Source organism: Pteronotus mesoamericanus, unplaced genomic scaffold (genome assembly GCF_021234165.1).
Source record: "Pteronotus mesoamericanus isolate MK-2021 breed Mesoamerican mustached bat unplaced genomic scaffold, CSHL_Meso_final scaffold_167, whole genome shotgun sequence".
NCBI classification, from domain to species: Eukaryota; Metazoa; Chordata; class Mammalia; order Chiroptera; family Mormoopidae; genus Pteronotus; species Pteronotus mesoamericanus.
In genome coordinates this window covers 1,562,658-1,584,690 of record NW_026555308.1, presented here as the reverse complement: position 1 = coordinate 1,584,690, position 22,033 = coordinate 1,562,658, and the positions used below count along the sequence as shown (strand labels likewise).

Genomic DNA, 22,033 nt, shown 5'->3' with positions numbered 1-22,033 from the left:
TCTTTTTGCTTTTTTGCATAAATAGTGTCAGGATAGCACTGAGGGATTTGAATCAAATTATCTTTTTTAGTTGATTCTAAATAATCTCTTATTTTAAAAATTTTAATAATTTCTATTTAAAATTTTTCTTTTGTTTTCATCTTAGAAGAATGAAGGATAGAAATACAGGAAAATGGACAAGAAATTCAGCACAAAAAGGGATGTTCATACAGACACTATCTGTTGGGGACACAGACAAATCATTCTGGGAGGAGGGACAGATTTCTAAAATGAGCTGGGAATATGAGATTGAGGGAGCCTATGACCAAGACACTGAGGCCCAGGCCTGCAAAAAGTGAAGGCCCTCACATCTGGTGATCCCATGTAGTCCCTGACAATACACAGGGTAGGACTCTCTCACCACGGGACCCTCTGCCCTATGAGGGAGTAGATGACCTCAGCAGGCTGAGGGGACAGTGTGCTTGGAGCCCTCAGCTTCCCTAGAACCCAAAACCAGATAGTTGCAGGAAGCAGGGAAGCTCTGCCAGGCTACCTCGATCATGTGTTCTCAGTTGGGAAAGTCCTCAGCTCCCAGGATGGGGGTTCAGTGGGGTTGGTTATCAGGCAACAGGCTTAAGTTTCCCAGAGAGAAAGAAGGACAGACAGGGGAGGAGACAGAAAAATAGGCTTCACATGGTGTATTGCTTTGAGGTTAAACTTTTCAAAGAGAAGAATGAATTTTTGTTCTGATTTTGGCATTCTGATGGCTCAAATGGGACTCCCCTGGTGAAAGACACTCAGTACCCCAAGTTCTCTCCATTGCCCATTGAAGCCACTGGGGGTCTACGTATCATCCATCTCCAGTGCCTCCATTCCTCGCTAGTGCAGCAGCAGCCCCATTTCTACAAACATTCATTGTGGCAAGCACTGACATACTCACAGCTTCATTCAGGAAGCCCAAGTTCATGTCCTGCTTTTCCTTGCTGGGGGTGGATAGATTTTTCCTTTTTACCTGTTGCTGGGGAACATTGCTCTCTGGGGAACTCAGGGGACGACACTGTAAACACGATTTCCTGGCATGATGGTGGCAAGGCTGTACATTTGAGTCACTGCTTGGGGACTTTGCTGAGGTAGGTTGGGACAGGCCACAGTCCACTGAGTTTGTAGGACTCACACTACTGATGGAGGAGTATCCTGAGGTTGTAATGTCCTTGCCCAGTTCTCTGCTGCTGCAGAGAGGGGGCTTGGGTCCTGGGACTGGAGGTGTCTGGGTGCTTGGCACCACGGCATGTAGGTCCTGGCATCCTTCATCCTCTAGGCAGGCCTCCTCATCGCTCGATTCCTGGCAGCAGTGCTGTTCTGGGTTGAGGTACACCACGGTGACATCAAGGATGCCGCTGGGAGCTGTCACTATGGGAGAAGTAAGGCCACAGACTGAGCATTGGGATAACCCTGTCCGGTTGGGACCTCAGTGGCCCAGGCTCCAGTTCTCACCCAGCTCTCTCAGCTACATATCCTAGACCTTGCTAGAGAGTCTCCTGTACTGATCTCCTTTGGGCTAAATGCCTCCTTCAAGCTTGGGGTGGTACCTAACCAGACTTAGGGAACAGTAGGAAGTGACAACAAACTGGTCATCTAATTTACTTAATCCCCTGAATGGACACAAAAGCAAGCAGTTGGAAAAAATGACAGAAACTGCTTGAATTGGGCTTTCTGGGACAGTGTCTTGCAGTCTCCTTTGGAGGAGTGTGTGAGGCACAGAGCCTAACAGGGCAGTGGGGGGCACATCTTGCACAATCTTCTAGAAAGATCTTATTGTAAATTCCAGACAGGGTTTCTTCCTCTTCCCCTGCCCTGGAGAGGCTCTTCCACCAACACAGGCCTGGCTGGTGCCTGACACACTTTTGGCCTAAATCCTCGCCCTCCTACTCCGCCACCTGCTGTGGTGTCCTAGGGCTTCTGCTCTCTCACTTCTAACTATGCCTGGACATGTTCTCCTGCAGGTAATGCTAGGGGCCCTCAACGAGCGCTATCCTTTTGCCTACAGCCTCCTTTGGCGTAGCCTCTGGGTGGCTTTATGGCCACAGAACTCACCATCGCCTTCCTTCTCGCCCTCGCTCTCCTGGTCACCCTCGTAGCCGGAGCAGTAGTCCAGGTTCCAGTCCAGGAAGCTGCCTAGTAGTGTCTCCTCCTGGCTGGACAGCTCTGCAGTAGGTGTGGTAACGAAGCTGCCCCTGTCCTCCTGGAGGCTGTTCTCCCGCTTCCTACAAGGTGGGGGAGCCAGGCACCCAGGCATAGGCAGCACTGTTAGACACCTTGACACCTGCCCACCCTGCTCCAGTGTGCTGTGATAGAGATGACACAGCCACCCAGTGCCTGCCCTTGGAGTCCCAGAGGCAAGGCACAGTGAGAGACCTGGCTCATCTGGACTTTGCAGGGTCAAAAGGGTTCTTCAGGTAGCTAAGGTGGGGAAGGGAAGTTATTCCAGGCGGGACAGCCAGGACATTGAGATGGGAGAGACAGAAGTAAATGGGATACATGCTGGAAATTAGGGTGGAGATGAGGGTGAGCAAGGGAGGATCTGAGGACACTAATCATGTATAGCTGGAGTGCACAGAATGCCATCAACACCATGGAGTAGAGGACCCAGGGTAAAATGACGGGTCATGGCAGGGCCAGACCTTGAGTTGGGCTCAACCTGTGCTCAAGCCCATTTTCCCTCAGAGGGTTCCAGCCAAAGCAAGAGAGAGCATGTGGGAGGAAGGAGGACAGTGCTGCTGACAGTGCAGCTCAGGCCCAGGGGCCCAAGGCATAGATTCAACTCAGCTTTTTTTTTTTTTTTTTTTTTTTTTTTTTAATGGGATCTGCTCCTTCTTCCTATAATGCCTTAGGAGCCCCTTGTGTAAAATAACAGAGCCCCTCAAGAAGTTGCAGGGGTCACGAGGGATCCCACGCCCAGCACGTGGGAGTCAACACTGTATCCCACCCTTATAGACACCGGGCTTACTAACCTCTTAGTTCTCCTTGCAGAGGGAGAGCTAAGGAAGGAGTGAATATCCCCTGAGCTGAGGAAAGATGCGGGTTCTGGGCTCTCCTGTTTCACTCCCAGAGCTGCACACACCTGGCTGTAGCTCAGCACCTGAAAGAAAGCCAGGTCAGAGGGAGGGAAGAAGCCCCAACGGGCAGGCAGAGAACTGTCCTCACCCAGAACAGGAGACAGGGGAGAAGGGTGGCACCTCTTCCTGGCTGATCTCTTCGTAGCGCTTGTCCTCAAACCTCTGTTTCACTGCGGTCAGAGAGACTTGTCTATAATCTTTGGGGACATCATCATGGAAGCTGCAAACAGAGGGACACATGAGGGATAGTCTCGGGGCAGAAGGGGTTCTGGGGCAGGCATTACCAGCATCACCACTCCAAGAGACTCCTATTTTTAGCTTCCCTCACCGAAATGAGAGGGGACCACATATTTTCCAAAACAGCCTAGTGATGGGAGGTAAAACAGGGTGCTGCTGTGGAAAAGTCTAATAGTTCCTAACAGAGTTAAACCTAGAGTCCCCTATGACCCAGCAATTCCAATCCTAGGTGTAGTCCCAAGAGAAACGTGAACACAACATTCAGACAGAAACTTGTCCACAATGTTCATAGCAGCATGATTCATTAATAGCTAAAAGACGAGAACAACCCAAATGTCCACCGGTGCACAGATGATAAACACAATGTGGTCCATCCATGTAGCAGAATATTATTACAGTGGAAAACATGAGGGTGAAAGAGACCAGCCACAAAAGGCCACATATTGTATGATTCCATTTCTATGAAATGTCCAGAACAGGCAAATCCATAAAGACTGAAAATGGATGAGTGTTTGTCTAGGGCTGGAATGGAAGGGGAAAATATGGAGTGATATAGGTAAGGAGTACAGGGTTTTTCTTTTGAGGGTGGTAAAAATACTCTAAAATTGACTGGCGATGGCCACAAAACTCTGAATATACTAAGAGCCTGTTTAATTGTACATATAGAAAAAAGTTCAGTTTGTAAATAAATGGTTCCAATTTATCTGGTTTGTAAAAAAAACTCTGGGAGGTAGGAGGACAACCTAGTAAGAACTTTTGGTAAACAGGTAATGACTACTTGTACTCCTTGTATAAGCAACCACGGGTCAGACACATGCTGACCTATCACCTGCACTCCTAGTCTATCAGTTTCAAGGTTTGGGCACCATAGGAGAAAACGAGGTGGGCTGAATCCCACAACCCCTAGGAAATGGTGACAGGTCCCCCCAAGGCTGGAGTTCAGGAAGGAGTGGGGAGAAGCAGCAAGTGGGCCAGAGCAGAGGCTGGTCAAAAGGATGTGGAGCCATGTTGGAGTTTTCTGATCTCATCCCAGAAGGCGTAAGCAGAAGCAACATGCTCAGAGGCTTCCACTGCAGTAATCCAGGAGGTGGCTAGGAGAGTGACCACAGGCAGACTGGAGACTGAGGGGTTCAGATCCCTAGATGTACAAAGAAAGTACACTGGCCTTCAGACCCCCTGGGATGCAGGAAGAGAAAACCAGAAATGGGCTGGCCTGAGGTCTCTTCTAGGACCACTGGGGCACCACAGAGCACCAAATGCAATCTATGAGGAGGAACAGCCCCAGGAAAAGAGGGGTTCTGGCGTGGATAAGCTGGCAGGGGAGTCTGGAGCTTTGGGTTTAGATGTGTTCTGAATCCTGGAAGTGGTTACACCTTCCAGGGACATTTGAGGATAAGCAGAAAGCTGGAATTAGCCAGAATCTCTGCAGGGGGAAGGGGACACTGAGGCAGCATTGCCTGGTGGAGGAAGGAGGCAGGTCACTGAGGGCAGGGGCTTTAGTAGATATGCATGTGGTGGGAAGGGAGTGGGGATGAGAGTGAGTGGGCCAAAGAATGGGAGGGAGGAAAGAGTAGAAGCTAAGCTAAGCTGAGCTGAGCTGGGCAGCACCTGGGTATGTGCCTGGGGGCCGGTTTGCCAGTTCCTGAGCTAGATCATGTGTCGTACACTGAAAGTCCTATCCCTCAGGGAGATGGTCTTGTTTTTTCTATTATGTTCTGCTGCCTGCGCAGTTCGGCTTAGGTTGGGAAGAGCTACTACACACACATTTAATGTTAAAATTGAGTGAAATAAGCAACATGGTTTTGGAATGTTTACATGTCAACTCTGAGCAATGCAACTCACTGCAGGAAAGGCCTGTGTGGATTGATGGCCACCCTATGGGAGCCCCCTCCCTTTCCCCATACTTGAGGACACAGCCCCTATGGCAGGATGAGAGAATCGATTTCCTTTCAGACTCACCACTTTTGGTGAAGGCTCAAGACACAAGGTATGAGGTCTTCACAGGAGAACCCAGTGAGGTCCCACAGCCGAGTGGTCCAGGGCTGTGCTGGGGAGAAAAAAAAGAAAAGCAGGAATGGTGGGGCTGTTATGACACCCACTCACACCTACAGCCCTGATGGTTCTGCTGGGCATTTCCTGGAGCTCAGGGTTGCAAAGACCCCCACATATAGGGCATGCCTGCTCACTGTCAACAGTGAGGAAAATAGTACTTAAGCTAGAACCATCCTTGATTTTACCCCAGAGAATGGCTTTTAGTGCATTCTGGTGTTTCATTCTCTAGGAGAGGTGGGCCTGCTTCTTTTTCTCCCCCCTCCCCACTTTTATCTGAACATTGTTCCCTAATTCCAGGAATTGCTCAGGCCCTTGGCTCAGCCTGTGCTGAGCGGCTGGCCTGAAAAGGAAGGCTCCTTACTCTGCCCGTGTGTCAGCCTTGCCAGCAGCAGGGAGGCTGCGGCCAGGTGGGCTGGGGAGTAGGCAGCCAGGCTGGTGTGCAGCAGAGAGAGCTCGCAGAGGAAGCTGCACAGGTGCTGGGTTCTTGGTGCCACAGGGATCAGAGTCAGCAGGATGTCCTTGTAATCGACCACAGTGGGGACCTAGACAAAACCAGGAGGTGGATGTGGGGGGGTCTCAGTACACAGAGAGCTCATCTACCCACTCAACACAGCACAGGGTCCGGCATGACTGATGTCCAGGCTGGATGCCAGGGCACTCAATAACAAGATGGCTTCTGGGTCCAGGAGGACTTCTTAGAGAAGGAAAGCTCAACACTATGAAGTTGCCCTTGGATCCTGTCGCCCCCTCATGTGACCTCCGCTTTGATTTACAGGAAAAAGCAAAAGCCACTTACTCGAATCTTCCCGTCCAGGGCAGAAATGATCTCTCCCATCATCCTCACCAGGTCCTCATACTTGTACGTGTTGTCTGTGAGCCACACGGCTTCCCGGATTGTCAAAATCTCTTTGCTGATGAACCTGGAATATCGAGAAGAAGTCTGAGAGTTGAGCCCAGTTTCCTCAGTGGGGCAACTGTCACTTTAGGCTTCAGTGACAGAGGGTGGGAGGTGTTGAAGAGTGAACCTGGATGCCTGTGGCTGCAGAAAGGAATGGAAAAGGTCACATAACCCTGTCATAAGGGCTGGAAAGGAGGAGGAATTAGTGATATGGACCAGTGGGAGTGACTGGATTGCCTGGCACACAGATGTTTCTAAAAAAGGCACCCATGAATGACATGACTGGTCAATCTTCTTAGTGACTGAGGTAAGGGGGTTTGCCCTGCTTTGTGACAGATTCTGCAGTGAGTATAAATGGCTTAAATCCAGGAGGGAGTGAGCCAGCAGAACTGAGCTGGAGGTTGTTTGAAGGTCTAAACACAGCACAGAGTCTGGCCACCGGAATTTTGATTGTCCTTTGGGCAGGTGGTCACCCTGTTCTCTACTCTCCATCAGAGCCAACTATCGGTGAACAAGCTGGTCCAGTGGCCTGCTAAGGGTGCCTTCCTTTGTGAGGATGTACCAGGGTTAAGCCTGTGACCATTCTGTCGTAAGTACTCTGCAGCTCCCACATTTGCTGTTGGCTTGACTAAGAAAAAGAGGCGGCATGGGGGCCCAGATGCTGAAAAGATGAGAAGCAGGTGGGGCTGATAAGAGCTCTGTGTTTGGTGCCATCGAAAGTGCTGCCTTGAGAACAGAGGTGGGGGTATCTCAACCTCTAAAAATTTTTACAGCAATTATCGTCTCACTGCTAGTCAGTCTGTGGTCCAGTAGCTTGGTCTCTGGTGGCAAAGACATAATTACGCCACCTAGATCCAGGAAGCAGGGGCCCCATCTGTTCAGCCATCTCTGGTGAGGAGACCTGAAATGGTGAGGGGCCCAGAGAGTGTGTGGCAGTCTTCCTGCTGACACTGAGCCCATGCTCCCTCCACCCAGGGTCCTACTACCCTGCTTCCATGACTACCCAAAGAGATCTTGCTGTCTAGGTCCACGTGGCCATGTGACTGAGTGTGCTGCAAAGGTAGACATGGTGACCTTAGGGATCATGAGGGGGGTGGTGACAGACAGTAAGACAAAAATGGGTCTCCTCTGTGACCTCATGAAACAGAAAATCCATCCCAGTGACATGATGAGCCTGGACCCTCCGCCTTTGGATTACTGTGCAAAATAGATCAATCTCTTTTTAGTTCACAATACTGCACGCAATAAGCCTGTTCCTTGTTCCCTGAAGCCTTGAAGATGAGGCTGACTGGTCTGGAAAACATTGCCCAGAGGAAACGGCAGACCATCTGGTTTAGGAAAACTGGAGTGCAAAATGTATGGTGAGAATCATCATCCATATTTCTACTAAAGGCAAAACTGGGCGGATAGGTATGTGTTAAAGGATGGCAGATTTAGGGAAACGTAAGATGGTATAGCTTGAAAAGTCAGAGCTGCCAGGGGTTCAGGCTGCTGTGTGACGAGGATGTGCTCTGTCTGTGTGGTTGGAATGGGGTCTGCAGGGAGCTGGGTGGGAGATGTGAGACTAACTGTAGGTTTCTGATGACACATACTTGAGAAACACATTCTTGGGAACCTGACTGCCGACACGCAGTCTTTCTGCGATCTTGGCTGGAGGACTATGATCTACTCTCCTTGCTGAGTCACCCTCAGGGGCCAGGGCAAGAGGGGTCTAGTCTGAGCCTGCCCAAGCAAGGCCACACTCCGGGTCCTGAGACTATGTCCTGGGACAAGTGGCTGCCCATACACCAAGGACCAGCACTCCCTAAAATTAAAACCCCCTTCTAACAAGGTGGGACACTGAAGGTTCATTTCACTGAAAAGACAGCCTATGAACTAGGGCAGGGCCAATGTGTTAAGCGCCATCCTATAGGCATGAGTACAGCCATGGGGGGCGGGCTTCTTACCGGGTACAGATGACCATGCAGGCAATACCCAGCAGCTGGAGCCTGTACCGGGGAACCAGCCTTCTCCGTAGGTACCGGTCCACACACTCCACAGTCAGGTGAAGGCAAAGGCTTGTGAAGTCCTTCATGGTGGCGACTTCTACCAACCAGTCGATTAGAATGTACCTTTGGGAAGAGCACCACCCCCGAACACTGGAGTGAGCATTCACAAGTGTCTCGTCTCCCATTCCAGATGGCCTGTCTGTCCCAAGGGAGTGAATCGCTCATCTGCACCACTGGTTTACCCAGGAACCGCCCCAGGCTGAGATGTCATATTCAAAGGAGCTGCGGAGCCACATCTCCCGACTCTGTATGTGAGAGGCAGGTGGGCCCACATATCTGTGTCCCATCTCCCCCCCCAGAGAACTCTGCAGGCACTAGAAAGCCCTGGCATTCACAGGTAAGGGGCGAAGTAGGGGTGGGGACAGATCACAAACTCCAGGGCCAGAGGAAAGACACTCAAAAGTGTGAGAACTTTGGCATTCTTGCAGCTCACCTGTGGGATCATTTAATAACACCTTTTGCATTGGACCAAAGAACCAAGAACACAAGTCCTGACAGAGCCAACATACATGGGGTCCTTCCTAGAGAGGGCTAAAACCTGCGGCCAGGGACACAGGCATTGCAAGGGAATGCTACGTGCAATGGCAAGGATACCAGAGTATGGTAAATGCCTTTTTAAACAAAGGAGAGGGGATGCAGAGAATAAAAGCAAGAGACAAAAATTGTGATACTGCAGGGTTCTGCAGATAGGGTGCAGAGGGTAGGGTGGGGGAGCTGGGATGCTAGTATCAGCCCAGACAGAAGCATCTCTTATATGTGGAGGGGAGAAGGGAAAGATGGGGTCAGAATGGTGGACTGGAAGGAGGAGAGAAGCAAAGGAGGTGGAATGGAAGGGGGAAAGGATGGAGGAGGAAGACAAGCCTCTCTTTTTTCCCCAGAAGGAAAGACAGCAAGAGTGTCAGGTGTTTGAAATTGAAACCAGCCACTACTGGAACGGGAGAGGACGCTTCCCTATACAAAAAGACTTAATAACTTAATGGTCTGACTTTTAAAAACAGACCAACCAAAGTATATACTTTAAAATGGTTAAATCTGAAACTAATATCCCGTTACATATCAATTACACCTCAGTAAAAAAAAAAAAAAAAAAAAAAAAAAAAAGTTGGTGGTTGCCTGGCACAGAGGAAAATGGGAAAACGCTCAACTCAAGGGCTGAAATTGATAGTAATATTTCAATAAAATTATTTTAGTTCTTAAAAATGAAAAAAACTGAAATCCGTTATACTCTAACGCCCCAAAATAGCAACAGTAAAAAAAAAAAGGGGGGGCAGACTGAGAGAGGCACAAAATGTTATCAGTATATTTCTTCCAACAGAAAAAGAGCTGAGAGGAGTGCAGAGCGGGGCTGCCGCCACCACCGCAGGATTCAAAAATACAGCAGCTTTGCGATGCTTAATGTGGGATCAAAGGATGATGCATCCTACACTGTGTGTGAGAGATATCAAGCCTCTAAAGGAAAAGCTAGATTCTTTTAAAAATAAATGTTTACTGAGAACTTATTATGTGTTAGGCACTGCCTGCTGGAGCCAGAGCCTGCCCATTATAAATCCAAATGTATCTGAAATCTCTTGCATAAGCTTAATTATTCACATTTTCCATTTTACTAACATATCCTGGGATTGAGTATATGCGTGTGTTATCTCTAAACCTTGGAGGAAAATGGATCTGCAGGAAGAGGTAGATAGTGCTGGGGTTTCAGGCTGCTGGGTACACTGCAGCTGCCCCAGAGGGCACAGCTCCCTGGGTCAGGCTGGCTCGGATGGCCATGGGGTACCACACACCAAGCTGATGCTCGTTAATGATGGCTTGTAAAGAAAATGTGATTTTTTGGCTTCAGAAATTGGGGATGTGAATCCCACCATTTTAGAAAAGAGGCTTAAAATTGTTTAACTTGTCCTGAGGCTTAAAAAGGGAAGTTGGAGAGAGCAGGCACTTTATGAAGGGCATTTTCTCTCCAAAGCCCTGGATAACTTAGGCACTACTGGGTTTAGCGCGCGCACGCACGCACACACACGCACGTGGTGATCCTAGCAGCATTGACAACACAGAGTGCTATGTGGCAGATGGCTTAGGTGAAATAGAAGTGACAGCTCCCTTTGCCCCAGAGACCAGTGGTTGCTCTCTCTTCCAATCAGCAGCCCTGGCTTGAACCCCTCACCTCATTGTGTCGTTGAGTCCCTTCTGCACAGAAAAAACCTCCTGCTTATTAATAGGGCGGGAGGCCTGAAACAGCTGGCAGACTATTTCATTGGATGCTTTTGCTTCTAGTCCAAGCTGGTTTCCATTTGCACAGGCTTTGGCTAAAGACAGCTGAGAAGGAAAAACATGCAGAATGAGCACAAAGCAGTGGCTTTTGAGGTTTTCCATTTCCTAATGTGAAGGTCTGTTGAGGGAGAATATACTTGTATACACATTTGCCCTCCTTATGCCTTCTAAGCCTTCTGGATACATTATGGCTAAGGTTTTAATTATTCTTTCTGAAATAACACAGTACATGGTAGAGAATTTAAAAAAGGATAAAAGGTAATAATGGAATGTCAGATCCCCTCCTATCCTGGTACAGCTCCTGGGCCACTAAGTCTTTGGCAACTTTTTAAAAAACTAAGTTTGTTTCTGTTCAACTCCCAAATGCAGGGGTGTGGTTTGCATGCCCTGGTTACTTCACAGGACAACTCCCAGTCGTGAAAACTTGATGCTCCAGTCGGAAGCTGAATAATGAAGTGGCAAAAAGCACGCTGGGGGCTCAGATTACCTACTTTTAAAATCTGGGTTTGTGATGTGGCCACTGGCAAACTGGGGGAACTGTTCTGTGACTTACTTTCCCTTTCCATAAAGTGGCATCCAGCACCTACTTTGGCGGCTGGATGTGAGGATTAACTGAGCTTTGCACAGGACACACCCAGCACCCACTAAGCTCTGAAATGGTTACTATCAACCATTTCTATGTATTTCCTTTTAGATTTTTCTATGCATTTGTAACTGTGTATATTTATTTGTGATCACAGTATATATACATCTAATCTATTCATTGCTCACCTAACAATGACCTGGTTCCTCAGGAAATGAAATATCTATAAGCATGTTTCCTTTGTTCTTCCTTTTGAGTTATTTTTGATGTATTTTATTATTTTGTGGAACATCTTTGTGCAGCCTTTTCAGTTCCTGTGCCTGTCTGCTCATGTAGTGAGTCCACAGGAATGGCTCTGCTAAGCATTTTGCCACGTGTGCCCAAGTACTTTCTGAAAGGCAAGCCCCAGTGTTTACACTAATAACATTATTTTATTACATTTTTGCCAGCAAAAATTATTTAAAAATGGGTATTTCCTGAAGTTATTTTCTAACCAAAAACACACGAGAATATATATACATATGCATGCATATAATTTGCTAATGTGATCAACTGTGATCTCATTGAAACACATGCCCTTCTGGCCAGCAGAGACTGGAATGCTGCTGCTGTGTTTCGGCTAGTGTGTTTATTTCCTCTTCTCTCAGAGGGCACTGAGGCCCTGTGGACTTTATTAGGGTCTTACTATTCTTATTGATGAGTTTGAGCTTTAACTAGAACCACATCATCGATTGTCATATATCTTGTAAATATGCTGCCTTTTTGGACATAAACATGACAATGTTCTGTGACTTGTCAGGCTGGGCCACCTACTGCTTTGTGATTTCTTTCCTAGCTTTGAGGACAGATGATGCTCAACCATCCACTTGTTTGGTTGAGCTTCTACCTGCTTGGCTTTGTCTTGAAACCACAATCTTACAGCTAAAAAGAGAGAGTACTTAAAGAACACCAACTACAAATCCCTGAGGTCCTAGTTCTGACACTGGATGACATGGTGAGCAGGTCAAATAATGAGAACAGGACCACATTCTACATGCCCACCTGCTCTAAGGAGCCTCAAGTTCTGTTGCTGAGGTAGGCTTTACCCAACAAGACAATGGTAGGGACCAGTATAAATTTTGATAGCAGATGCAGTCCACAATCATTTAGAAACTAAGAGGCTGGCTTAAGGACAATGAGCTTTGAAATGATAGGGTGGTAATGGGCAGAGACGAAGGAAGCACTGCTAGGCTCTCCTCCCATACACCCCAGAGCTAAATTCTTTAAGACCCAGCTCAGTCCTGGGCCAATCGTATTGTTTCCAGAGAGCCCGGTAAGTGTAGTGCCAGCTCCCGTCTCACCTGGGCTTCCCAGCAGCCTTTGGCAGCATAGTCCCTGAGTTTCCGGAAGTTGTGGAGGCATCGCCCGGGATCAGACATCTGTCAATAGGAGAAAGTCACCATGACTTTATATGGTTGTGTCTCTGGAAAACGGAGAACCCATTGGGTCCTTAAATGTTCCTCCAACACCCCCAGATGGGTCCGAGCTGCACTTTCTTCCTTGTCCTTTATCCTCCAAATGATGGTGGTCACTTTGGGGCAGTGCTGAGAATGGCCTGCTGTGCAGCAGTTCCCAGGGGCCTAGGAGTGGTATGAGGATCCTTCCTGTGTAACAACTTCATCCAAGGATCAGTTTGGAGACTAGGCCTTTTTGGCCAACGTCATTCCTCCTCTCCCCAGCCCTCAGTCCACTCACCTCTATTAGTCTGTCGTTTTCCCAGAGGAGGTATGAGCTGGTTAAACATCCCTGATTAGCAGACTCTTCAAACAGGTCACGGGCCTGCTTCTTTTTCTCTTCATCCTGGAAGGAGTCCAAGCACAGTTTACTCTTTTCTTATTCTCTTTCTGCTAAACAATTCTACTAACCATCTTTGTCTTTCTCCAAACCTCTAAGGGATCGCATGCATCCCTCTATAATAAAAATGAGCTAATTAAATCGGAGTAGAAATGACTTCTTTAAACATACCCAATTTGACAACCAACATGGAAAGTGAATTCATTCACAAGTTCTGCCCTCACAGGCTCTGCTTTTTCCTTGACCATGTTTGTATTTGGCTTGGCCCTAGGCCATCCAGAGGTCCAGCCCTCCACACTGAACTACCCAGATGGTGATTTCGGGACTCCTCCATCTCCTCCCTCATACTCAGTGTTCCTCCCTGCTACTGTCAAAGAACACTGTCAACAGAAGCCACCACCTTCCCTGAGTTTGCTGCAGAGGAGATTCCTTGATCACAAAGCTCATTGAAGCTTTCTCAAGTGTAGAGAGGTTTGAATGACGAGTGGGAGAGAGTTGCTAATAACAACCATGAAACAAATAAGCCCCTGGTCTGGTGCACACTTGGATGTTCTGCCTGGCTCCACACGGCCTCTCACAGTCAAGACTCACTTTGGCTTTGAACCCTGGACACTCCCTTTTGCTGCTTTTCACTTACTTTCTCATCCTTGGTGTTTGTGGCTGCCAGAAAGGTGAGCAGCACAGAAATGTGAAGCTGCTGTAGTGGGATGGATAAAACTCACCTCAAAGAGACTCAGCACTCTTCCCAGGCAGTGCAGTATGGAGGCTTTGTGAGTCTAAGAGGAGGAGGAGAAAGAAGTGTGATCATCAGTAGTGAGAACATCCAGGGAGCCGCCCCTCCCAGCCATTTTGTGGGTCCCATGGCCTCTGACCATCCCTCTTTGCAGGACTGTTTCACAGAGCCTCTGTTTTGCCTTTCCAGCTCTCAGTGTGTCTGTAGTCCAGGCCCTCATCAGATTTCCCTGACCCCCAGCTCTGAGACCTCCTCTCTTGCTGGGTCATTTCCAAACACTCCCACACCCATGCTCTTGATTTTCCGCACCTCCACCTCCTTCAGGTTCCTGACTTTATATGGTCCACAGTGTTTTTTCTCAAGGTTGGCTCACCTCTCAGCATCCTATGGGGCTGGAATTGCCCAGCACAGGATGCCCTATGTGTGCCCCTCGCCAGCACTCACTCTTTGTAGCTGGCACTCCGCCTTGAGGCTCTCATGAACCACAGCTTTGCAGCAACTTCCAGACACTGACCATGGAGGGCGGATAAAGAGCCAGATGAAAGGCGTACCACTGACATTTAGTCGTTCCGCGAGGCTGAAGTAGCGAGAGGCTTTCAGTCCATTTACTTCTGCACGGGCCTCATCAGACACAGACACTGTAGAAGCAGACACAATGTAACTCAGAGATGTCTCAAGAACAAATGTGGAAAGTTCTCCATGGTCTTTTGTGAAACTCTAAAACTTTAAGCCTGCTGCAGTGCAAAGGTGCTGGTATTTTAAGAGAAAAGAGCCTTCAAGACAAGGGGCTCCTCCCTTTTCTTCCCCTACTTTGTGAATCGTGTTCCCCTACCTGAGTCGAGCCAGCAGCCTGGATTTTGAAGGCTGGGAAGATGTTCCCTGTGGAGATGTCATATGCCTACCCTCCCTCTTGCTGAGAACTGCTGGCAACATCCCCCACCCCTCCCCACTAACAAGTTTCTTTGTTGGGTAATGAGAATTTCCCAAATTAGATAGTGGTGATGGCTGCACAACTCTGTGACTATACTAAAAAACCACTGGATTATATACATTAGATGGGTGAGGATATGTGAATTATGTCTGGGAAGTGCTATCTGACGAGACAGTTGGGGCAAGGCTGCCACTCTCCTGAGCCTGGAGGAAGAATGCTCAGTGTCTCTATCAGTCATAACAGTCTTGTCAACCAACCACGTGAGGGGCTATCTTACAAGTTGCCAGCTTTTTTAGAAGCAGAAAAATGGCTGCTATACCCAAGTCTTTATCTGTTTTGGGAACCAGGACCAGATAGACTCCAGGCTAGTTCCTTGATGTGCTAAGCAAACAGGCAGGAATTGGGAGAAGGCCATATAAGATTCTTTCAAGGATCACCTGACCTGTGGGAGGTGAAGAAATTCAGGCAACATGCTGCCTTTGGCCTGCTTTTACCTGCCTCCTGCGTTATTGATACCCTATGGAATTAGGCACATTTTGACCACTGCCCCAGAGTTCCACAGAGGAAGTGTTGCTGAGGAGAGGAGCAAGAGTCTACACATGGATTGTGGTGTTAACTGGACAGAGGGTGGGCAGCCAGGGGGAGGCTGGCTGAGCCCCCATTCTGAGTCTTTGCTTAGTCATTCTTTGCTGACAAAATTAAAATTAAAGGATTTATCAGAATAAGAGGTGACTCTCTCAACCTACAAAATCAAAGTTCCTCAGTGGGTCCCTCAGCAGGGTACCTCTTGGCATAAGTACCCTGGAGGAGACAATAAGGCAGACCACCAGACATAGCAAGAGCCACTAAACACTGAGAAGGGTTCACTGTTGTTCCAAAACATCAATACTAAGTGGGTGACACCAGCTCCAGCCCTACAAGAACTTACAGCCTTCATTGTAGAGGTAGGCAATGCCCAGCTTCACAGCAGCTTCAAAATTTCCCTTTTCAGCAGCCCTAGAACATTAAGAACATAAAATACCGTATGATTTTATTCCATAAATGTTATGTTCCATCACAGCAATTGAAGCTTGAAAACATGCTAAGTGAAAGAAGCCAGTCACAAAAGGCCTTATATAAAAATCCAGAGACAGGAAGCGGATTAGTAGTTGCCTAGAATTTGGGTGAATACAGGTAAAATAGGAAGTGACTGCTAATGGGTACGAGGTTTCATTTTGGAACGAGAATGTTCTAGATAGTGTTGATGGTTGCGTGAGTATGAACATATTAAAAACCATCAAGCTGCACATTTTAAAAGGGTAAATTATATAATTTGTGGGTTACATCTCAGGTGGCCTGTCTGAAACCACTGGCACACTTAGTGGGTCTAGTCACTGGCACACTGGGGTTCACTGGTCACAGGGTTCATGTTGCCTTTGGCCCTCCCTCTGGGTCCCAACGCTGGCAGGGGGTGGGATCAGCCATTGAATAAAATGCAATAGGGTTTAAATCACATGGTTTTAAAAGATTTTATTTATTTTTAGAAAGACGGGAAGTGAGGGATAAAGAGAGGGAGAGAAACATCGATGTGTAAGAGAAACATCAATTGGTTGCCTCTCGCATGCTCCCAACCAGAGACCTGGCCTGCAACCCAGGCATGTGCCCTGACCAGGAAACGAACTAGAGACCATTCGCCTTGCAGGACAACATGTAACCCACTGAGCCACACCAGTCAGGGCTAAATCACATGGTTCTGACCCAAAGAAAAGAGGGCTGAATATAGTTTCCACACATAGGTGACTAGGGCTTGAGTCACAAGGGATAGGTCAGAGCCCGAGAAGGACTCTTCAGAAGCACCACCATGACTAACGAGAGTCAGGCCTGTGCTGGTGGTATGGATGACTGAGGACTGTGCTAGAAGACATGCTACTTGATAAGTGAGGCTGATAGCCTTCAGTTGCTTCCTTGGTTGGGATAAGGCATTAGCAGGGACTATAACAAGAGGAAAATCCTTCCCAGGTCAAGCCTTGGGACATAGGCTGGAATGTCAGGAAGGCCCCAAAATGGGAGAAAACCAAGCTGTTTTCAGGGTAAAGAGATACCTTTCAAAGAGCTTTAGGTTCCTTGGAGAAGGCCACAACTCTTGAAAGCTGGCACATGCCCACACACTGGCATGGCTGTCTACCAGGTACTTCAGGTGGGAGTGCACCTGCAGAACAACAGAAGCGGGGTGAGTGGGGGGATTATTAAGGGATCTCCTTAGAAGCCATGCCTCTGGAACTCTGGAAGACAAAATGTAGACAGATGTAGGGTCTCCTTCCCCTTCTGTATCCCACTGGCAAAGGTCCCAAGTCTCTATGTCTTGAAACAGTTGCTTTCAATAGAGAAAAGAGCCCAGAAACAAGTTTCTCTGTGGCTCTAAAGGTGGAAACAGTAGTCTTGGAAGAGGGAATAAAGCACCTAGACTGAGAAAGGGGATGGTATCTCTGTAAGAACATATACCTGCATGGATCAGGGAAACCAAGTCTAGTGGGAGCAGCTAGGACAGAAATCTGTTTTGTGCTGCTCTGCCTGGAGCCTTGCTAGTAGGAGCACAGCTGGAGCCGGGAGGTAATCAGGGGCTTTTGGAAAAGATTGACACACTTGACGGTGGCCTCAGGTAGTACCTGGAGCCTCTGCCCTGGGCAGGAGCCCTGATTACAGGATAGCAATTTAAGCACTAATGTTCCCACTGCCATCGGAAACCCAGCATCCATGGATGTTATAGCCCAATGGAGGGGGCTTTGGGAGTTAGAGAAGTAGGTTCTTGTCTTCCCACTAATTTACTATATATGCCCTGGGTTAAGTCACTCAAAAATGAGACTACAGTTCCAGTATCTGTCAAATAACTCCCAGAGTCCCCTTCAGTATCAAATATTATATGGGATTTGTCCTCAAGAATATACTTTTATTCTTTTTAATATTCTCATTTCTTTAAAAAATTTTATTTTTCAATTACAGTATTATATTAGTTTCAGGTATAATGTCTTATTTCTTAAGAGATGCAAATTTTACTGCCATAAGAGTGTTTTCTCTGTTAAACATTATAATGTGTGCTACAGTTCAGCTTTCCTACAATCAGAACAACCTCAAGCATCTATTGACAATATCATCCTTGTTTCTCTGCCCTCTTTTGAAGCCAAAGTTCTGACATTTAAGAACATGAAGCCTTGATGGTACGACCAACAACTCTAGGGCTGATAATATTTTCATCTGGCAACTTACAGATCGAACTGCTAGGATGTCCCCAACAGAAAGCCATTTCAGGATATGAAAGAGCACATCTTCTGGGAGATTCAAGATGGTTAGGTTTCGGGGTCTCCTTCTTATTCTTCGCTTTGTAGGATAACAGAAACACTTGGCACACCTACAGTGGATCACTGAATAAAAAGAATCAGAATAGTCTAAATGATATATTGGAAAGGAGTTGTACTGATACAAAAAGTTGTATCTGAAGATGATTTAAAAGTTACTGTCCCCTGCCCCACAAAAGGAACCAGTCATATTTCTAGTCCCAAACGAAGAATAAAGGAGTATATTATAACAGAAGACATAATCATTCATTCAAATACTCAGTAAGCATTTATGGTGAACAGCAGATAATCATTTAACTTGGCCACTGGGAAACTTTCTGTGGGAAATGTTCTGATCCGGAGCCCAGATGACAACCAGGAAGGGGAAAAAGCAGCCAACGATGATGAGGTCTCTCAACAAAGCGCTCCGGGAAACTTGTTGATCCCTTTGCTTCCATTTACACGACTAAAATGCATAATGTTCAATAAGGATACGTGGACTTGAACAATTGGGTGTTCGACTCCAAACTAGGAGGGAAGCAAAGGCTGACCTTGGAGGCCAAGCCAGTCCCGTATCCATCCTCTCTCCCCATACAGGATCATTCCAACTCCAGCGGCTCCTTCCTCATTCTAAGCAGAAGGCTTAGAACCTCCCCGCAGAAGCCTCTCACCTACAATTTACCTGGTTTTCCACCCGCTCCTCTCTTTTGTCCCGACAGGAGAGGTCTGCTCTCCCCTGCAGCACCCCGCCCATCGTCTGGCTCTTCACCTGGGTCTTCCCATCAACAGTTAACGCGGCGGCGAAAGCCAAGCGTACACTCAGGGCGACCAGTTCCCCAAATTACATGGATCTTACCACACTGTCCTCATTCCCTTAATGTAGGACAGACACGGAAACGCTTAACCGCCACGGTGATTACCACCGAAACCACGGCTGCGCTCACAGCCCTCGACAGGTGCCGGGACCCGCGCGGGGCTTTCACGAGGACCTGGGCGCCGCCTAGTATTTAAACCGCGCGCCGGGCAGGTGCCGCCGGGATCCCAGGACGAAGGGCTCGAGCCAGCCTGTGCAGTCTCGGGTCGCCCGCCCGCTGCCGCCCGCGCCCCGTGACCCGCGCTCACCACCGCCGCTCCCCATCTCCACCTGCGCCGCCACCTCAGCCGCCGCAGCCTCAACTTCGCCGCCGCAGCCTCAACTTAGCTGCCCCGGCCGCCCGCCAGCCCTGCGCTCACCGCCCCACGCACGCGCAGACCCGCCCCGCCGCCCGCCCTAGTTTTCAAACGCGCCCAGTGCTTCCATTGGCCAGTCCGGGGGGGGGGCGGGCGCGCGCAGCTGGACTACAGGGCTCCACCTCAGCGCCCTTCCCACTCACCGGCTTCGAGCGGCTGCGATTGGCCGCGCCAAGACGCGAATTCGAACGCCGGTCGTTAATTGGTGGAGCTCACGAAGCCGCTCGGGCTCCGGTCTGAGCCGGGATACCTGTGGAGCACCGCTCAAGGCTCGGTGTTTAGGAAATTCTTTACTCCGAAAGGGCCGCGTTGTACCCGGCTGTTCGGTGTTTGGGCCTCGCTGCTTGACTTCGGCGGATAAGGTCCTGCCCACCGGAACCCACGGCGAGCAGTGGGTTGTCGGTGAAGGTCTGTGCGGACGGGCTCCGCCTCCGGGCGCTAGGTCTTGCATTAGGGCGCGGTGCAGCCGGGACCCCGACGGGTCCTCAACCTGTGCGGACGCAGACGAGCCGGTATCCGCACGCGGCGGCCAGGCGGCCCCTGACCTGCCCTCACCCTGAGGCCGCACGCCCTGCTCGTTCGTGCTTCAGGCGAGGAGACCCCTGGTTCGCCCCCAAGCCAGACTGCATAAATTGTAATGCAGAAAGTAAAGTTGGAGATCTGGGCTTGAAATTAGCCAGCACGTTTGACCCCTTCTTCCCCCAGGCTTATCCTGGACCCTTACTCCATACTTGCCTCAGGGGAAGCCCTTAACCCTCTCACTTTGACCAGAGATCCTCTCCCCAAGTCTCTCTTTGCACTCTCTCTGAGAGACCTTTGTTTTTAAAAGGGAAGTGGCCTTGGCTTGGTGTGGCTCAGTGGACTCTCGCACATCACATCGACGTTTCTCTCCCTCTCTCCCTCCCTCCCCCTCTCTCTAAAAATAAATAAAAAATTTAAAAGTGACGTGGACACCTATTTGATTTACTGGTTACTGCAGGCCACAGCTGAACATTCTGTTCATTCTGAAGTATCTGGCAGTGTCCGTTCATATGGGCTGTCTTTTCAGGAACCAACTCGTATCTTGCTTCTCTCATGAACCATTCTAACAAGGAAAGAAATTCAATCTCCTAGGCTGTGTGATGGAGGACAGACTGGTTTGCCTGGAGAAGCTAGGGAATCTGTGTTGAGTCATGGCTCAGACCTCCCACAGCCTCAATCAACTGTGATGTCCCCTTTGTCCCCCTGTCCCCCGTGCTCACTGAACCTCATGGTGCCCAGGTTTCATGGCAGTCTGGAGCGGGAAATGGAGAAGTGAGAAGATGGGTGATCACAACAAGGGATACAAGAGTTTCAGTGGTCCCAAAAATGACAAGGGACGGAGCCTCCGGAAGTTGGGGGTGGTTGAGGGGGCGAGGGTGATGTGCATAGAAAGTCCAGTGGATAGAGCTGAACAAGCTTGGAACCCACTCCTGAGATGTCCCACATTGGGAGCTGGGAGAAATCAGTGGGAGGACCTCTCAGATTGCTCATCCCTCCTCACACCTTTGTTTTCATTGGTTACTGTTTCCTAATTTGTTACTTTGTTGTCCTCCTTCCCTACCTTGTTACTTTGTTACTGACCTCCTCCAGGAAGAGGTGCATTCTTTCAGTGTTAGATTTTGGGAGCACCTTGAAGGCACTAACAAACTGGATTCACCAATGACCAAGTCAGTCATTCACCACTCTAAGTTCCCTGTGATACTATGTCACTGAGTCCAAAGTAGCATTCCTGGTCACTCAAAGTTCCTCAGCTGTACTTTGTCTTTTTTGGAAAAAAAAAACAAAACCCAAAAACAAAACTTCACCCAAGGATATGTTTATTGAGTTTTTAGAGAGAGGAAGGTGGAGAGAGAAAGAGAAACATCAATCTGTTGTCCTGTAGCCCAACCGGGGATCAAATACACAACCTAGGTGTGTGCCCTGACCGGGGACTGAACCTTTTGGTGTACAGGACCATGTTCCAACAAAATGAGCCACCAGGCCCGGGCTCCTCAGTCTTGTCCTTATCACTCATTCATTCAGCAGTAAAGTTTTCTTAATTTTCAGGAAACAGGTGTTCTCCTCTTGGCTGTGTTGCAGCCACACCTTCCCTAACCTCCACCCACTGCTCTAGCAGTAAGAGCCCCTAGAGACCAATGTGGTGTGAAACAGAGGGTATATGAAGAGCCCATTTCTCATTGGGCTTCAGGAGGGTGAGGGAACACACTGGAAAAGTCTAGACTGTGGGGAGCTCAGGGAAGTTTCTAGTTGGAATAAGATGGCATCTGAAAGCCTGGGAGTGAATGAGAAAGGAATTCAAAAGTGGCAGAGTGCATAGAGGAGAATAAGGAAACATGAAGTAGAGTGGGAACCCAACAGATCCCACTATTCAGAGAGAAAGGAAGAAAAGCCTACAGAGGAAGCAGAGAAGGGGCCATGGTGCGACAGAGAACCACACGAAGTGGGGAGGCCACAGGAGGGGTTTTCATCAGAAGGCTGCAGGGGACATTGTGAAATGCCACAGAGAAGTTACAGAGAAAAATGCAGGGAGAAACCAGTGGGTGTGGTCGCAAGAGATGTGATAATGTTGTAGTTTTGGGTGAGTGGTGATGAGAGGTAGGAAGTGTGGGCAGCGATGGTAGACAACATTCTCCTGGAGCTTAGTTGAGAAGGGAGAGAATGACCTGCAAAGGAAGAGGTGAAGGGGCTTTTTAGAGGGGTCCAAAGTGACCCCACTGGAGAGAGAAAGGCTGCTTGATAGGGCGTGTCTCAGAGGAGATCCTTGTGACAGAGGTGCACAGCCATAACCATCCACCC

The 22,033-nt window shown here is 48.7% G+C and overlaps 1 protein-coding gene across 1 annotated transcript; it reads right to left on the bottom strand.

Moving 5' to 3' along the window:
* Nucleotides 1–829: 829 nt before the first annotated feature.
* On the bottom strand, nt 830–19,161 carry CCNF (cyclin F). Its single transcript, XM_054589201.1, has 17 exons — nt 19,109–19,161; nt 17,919–18,073; nt 16,757–16,863; nt 15,604–15,671; nt 14,189–14,382; nt 13,734–13,787; nt 12,913–13,017; nt 12,519–12,596; nt 10,489–10,640; nt 8,229–8,393; nt 6,181–6,304; nt 5,746–5,926; nt 5,292–5,379; nt 3,216–3,315; nt 2,991–3,118; nt 2,074–2,243; nt 830–1,389 (listed from the first exon to the last, which is right to left on the bottom strand). Exons 1-17 carry the CDS (start codon nt 19,122–19,124, stop codon nt 830–832), a joined length of 2,445 nt encoding a protein of 814 aa, XP_054445176.1. The 5' UTR covers nt 19,125–19,161.
* Nucleotides 19,162–22,033: the final 2,872 nt, after the last annotated feature.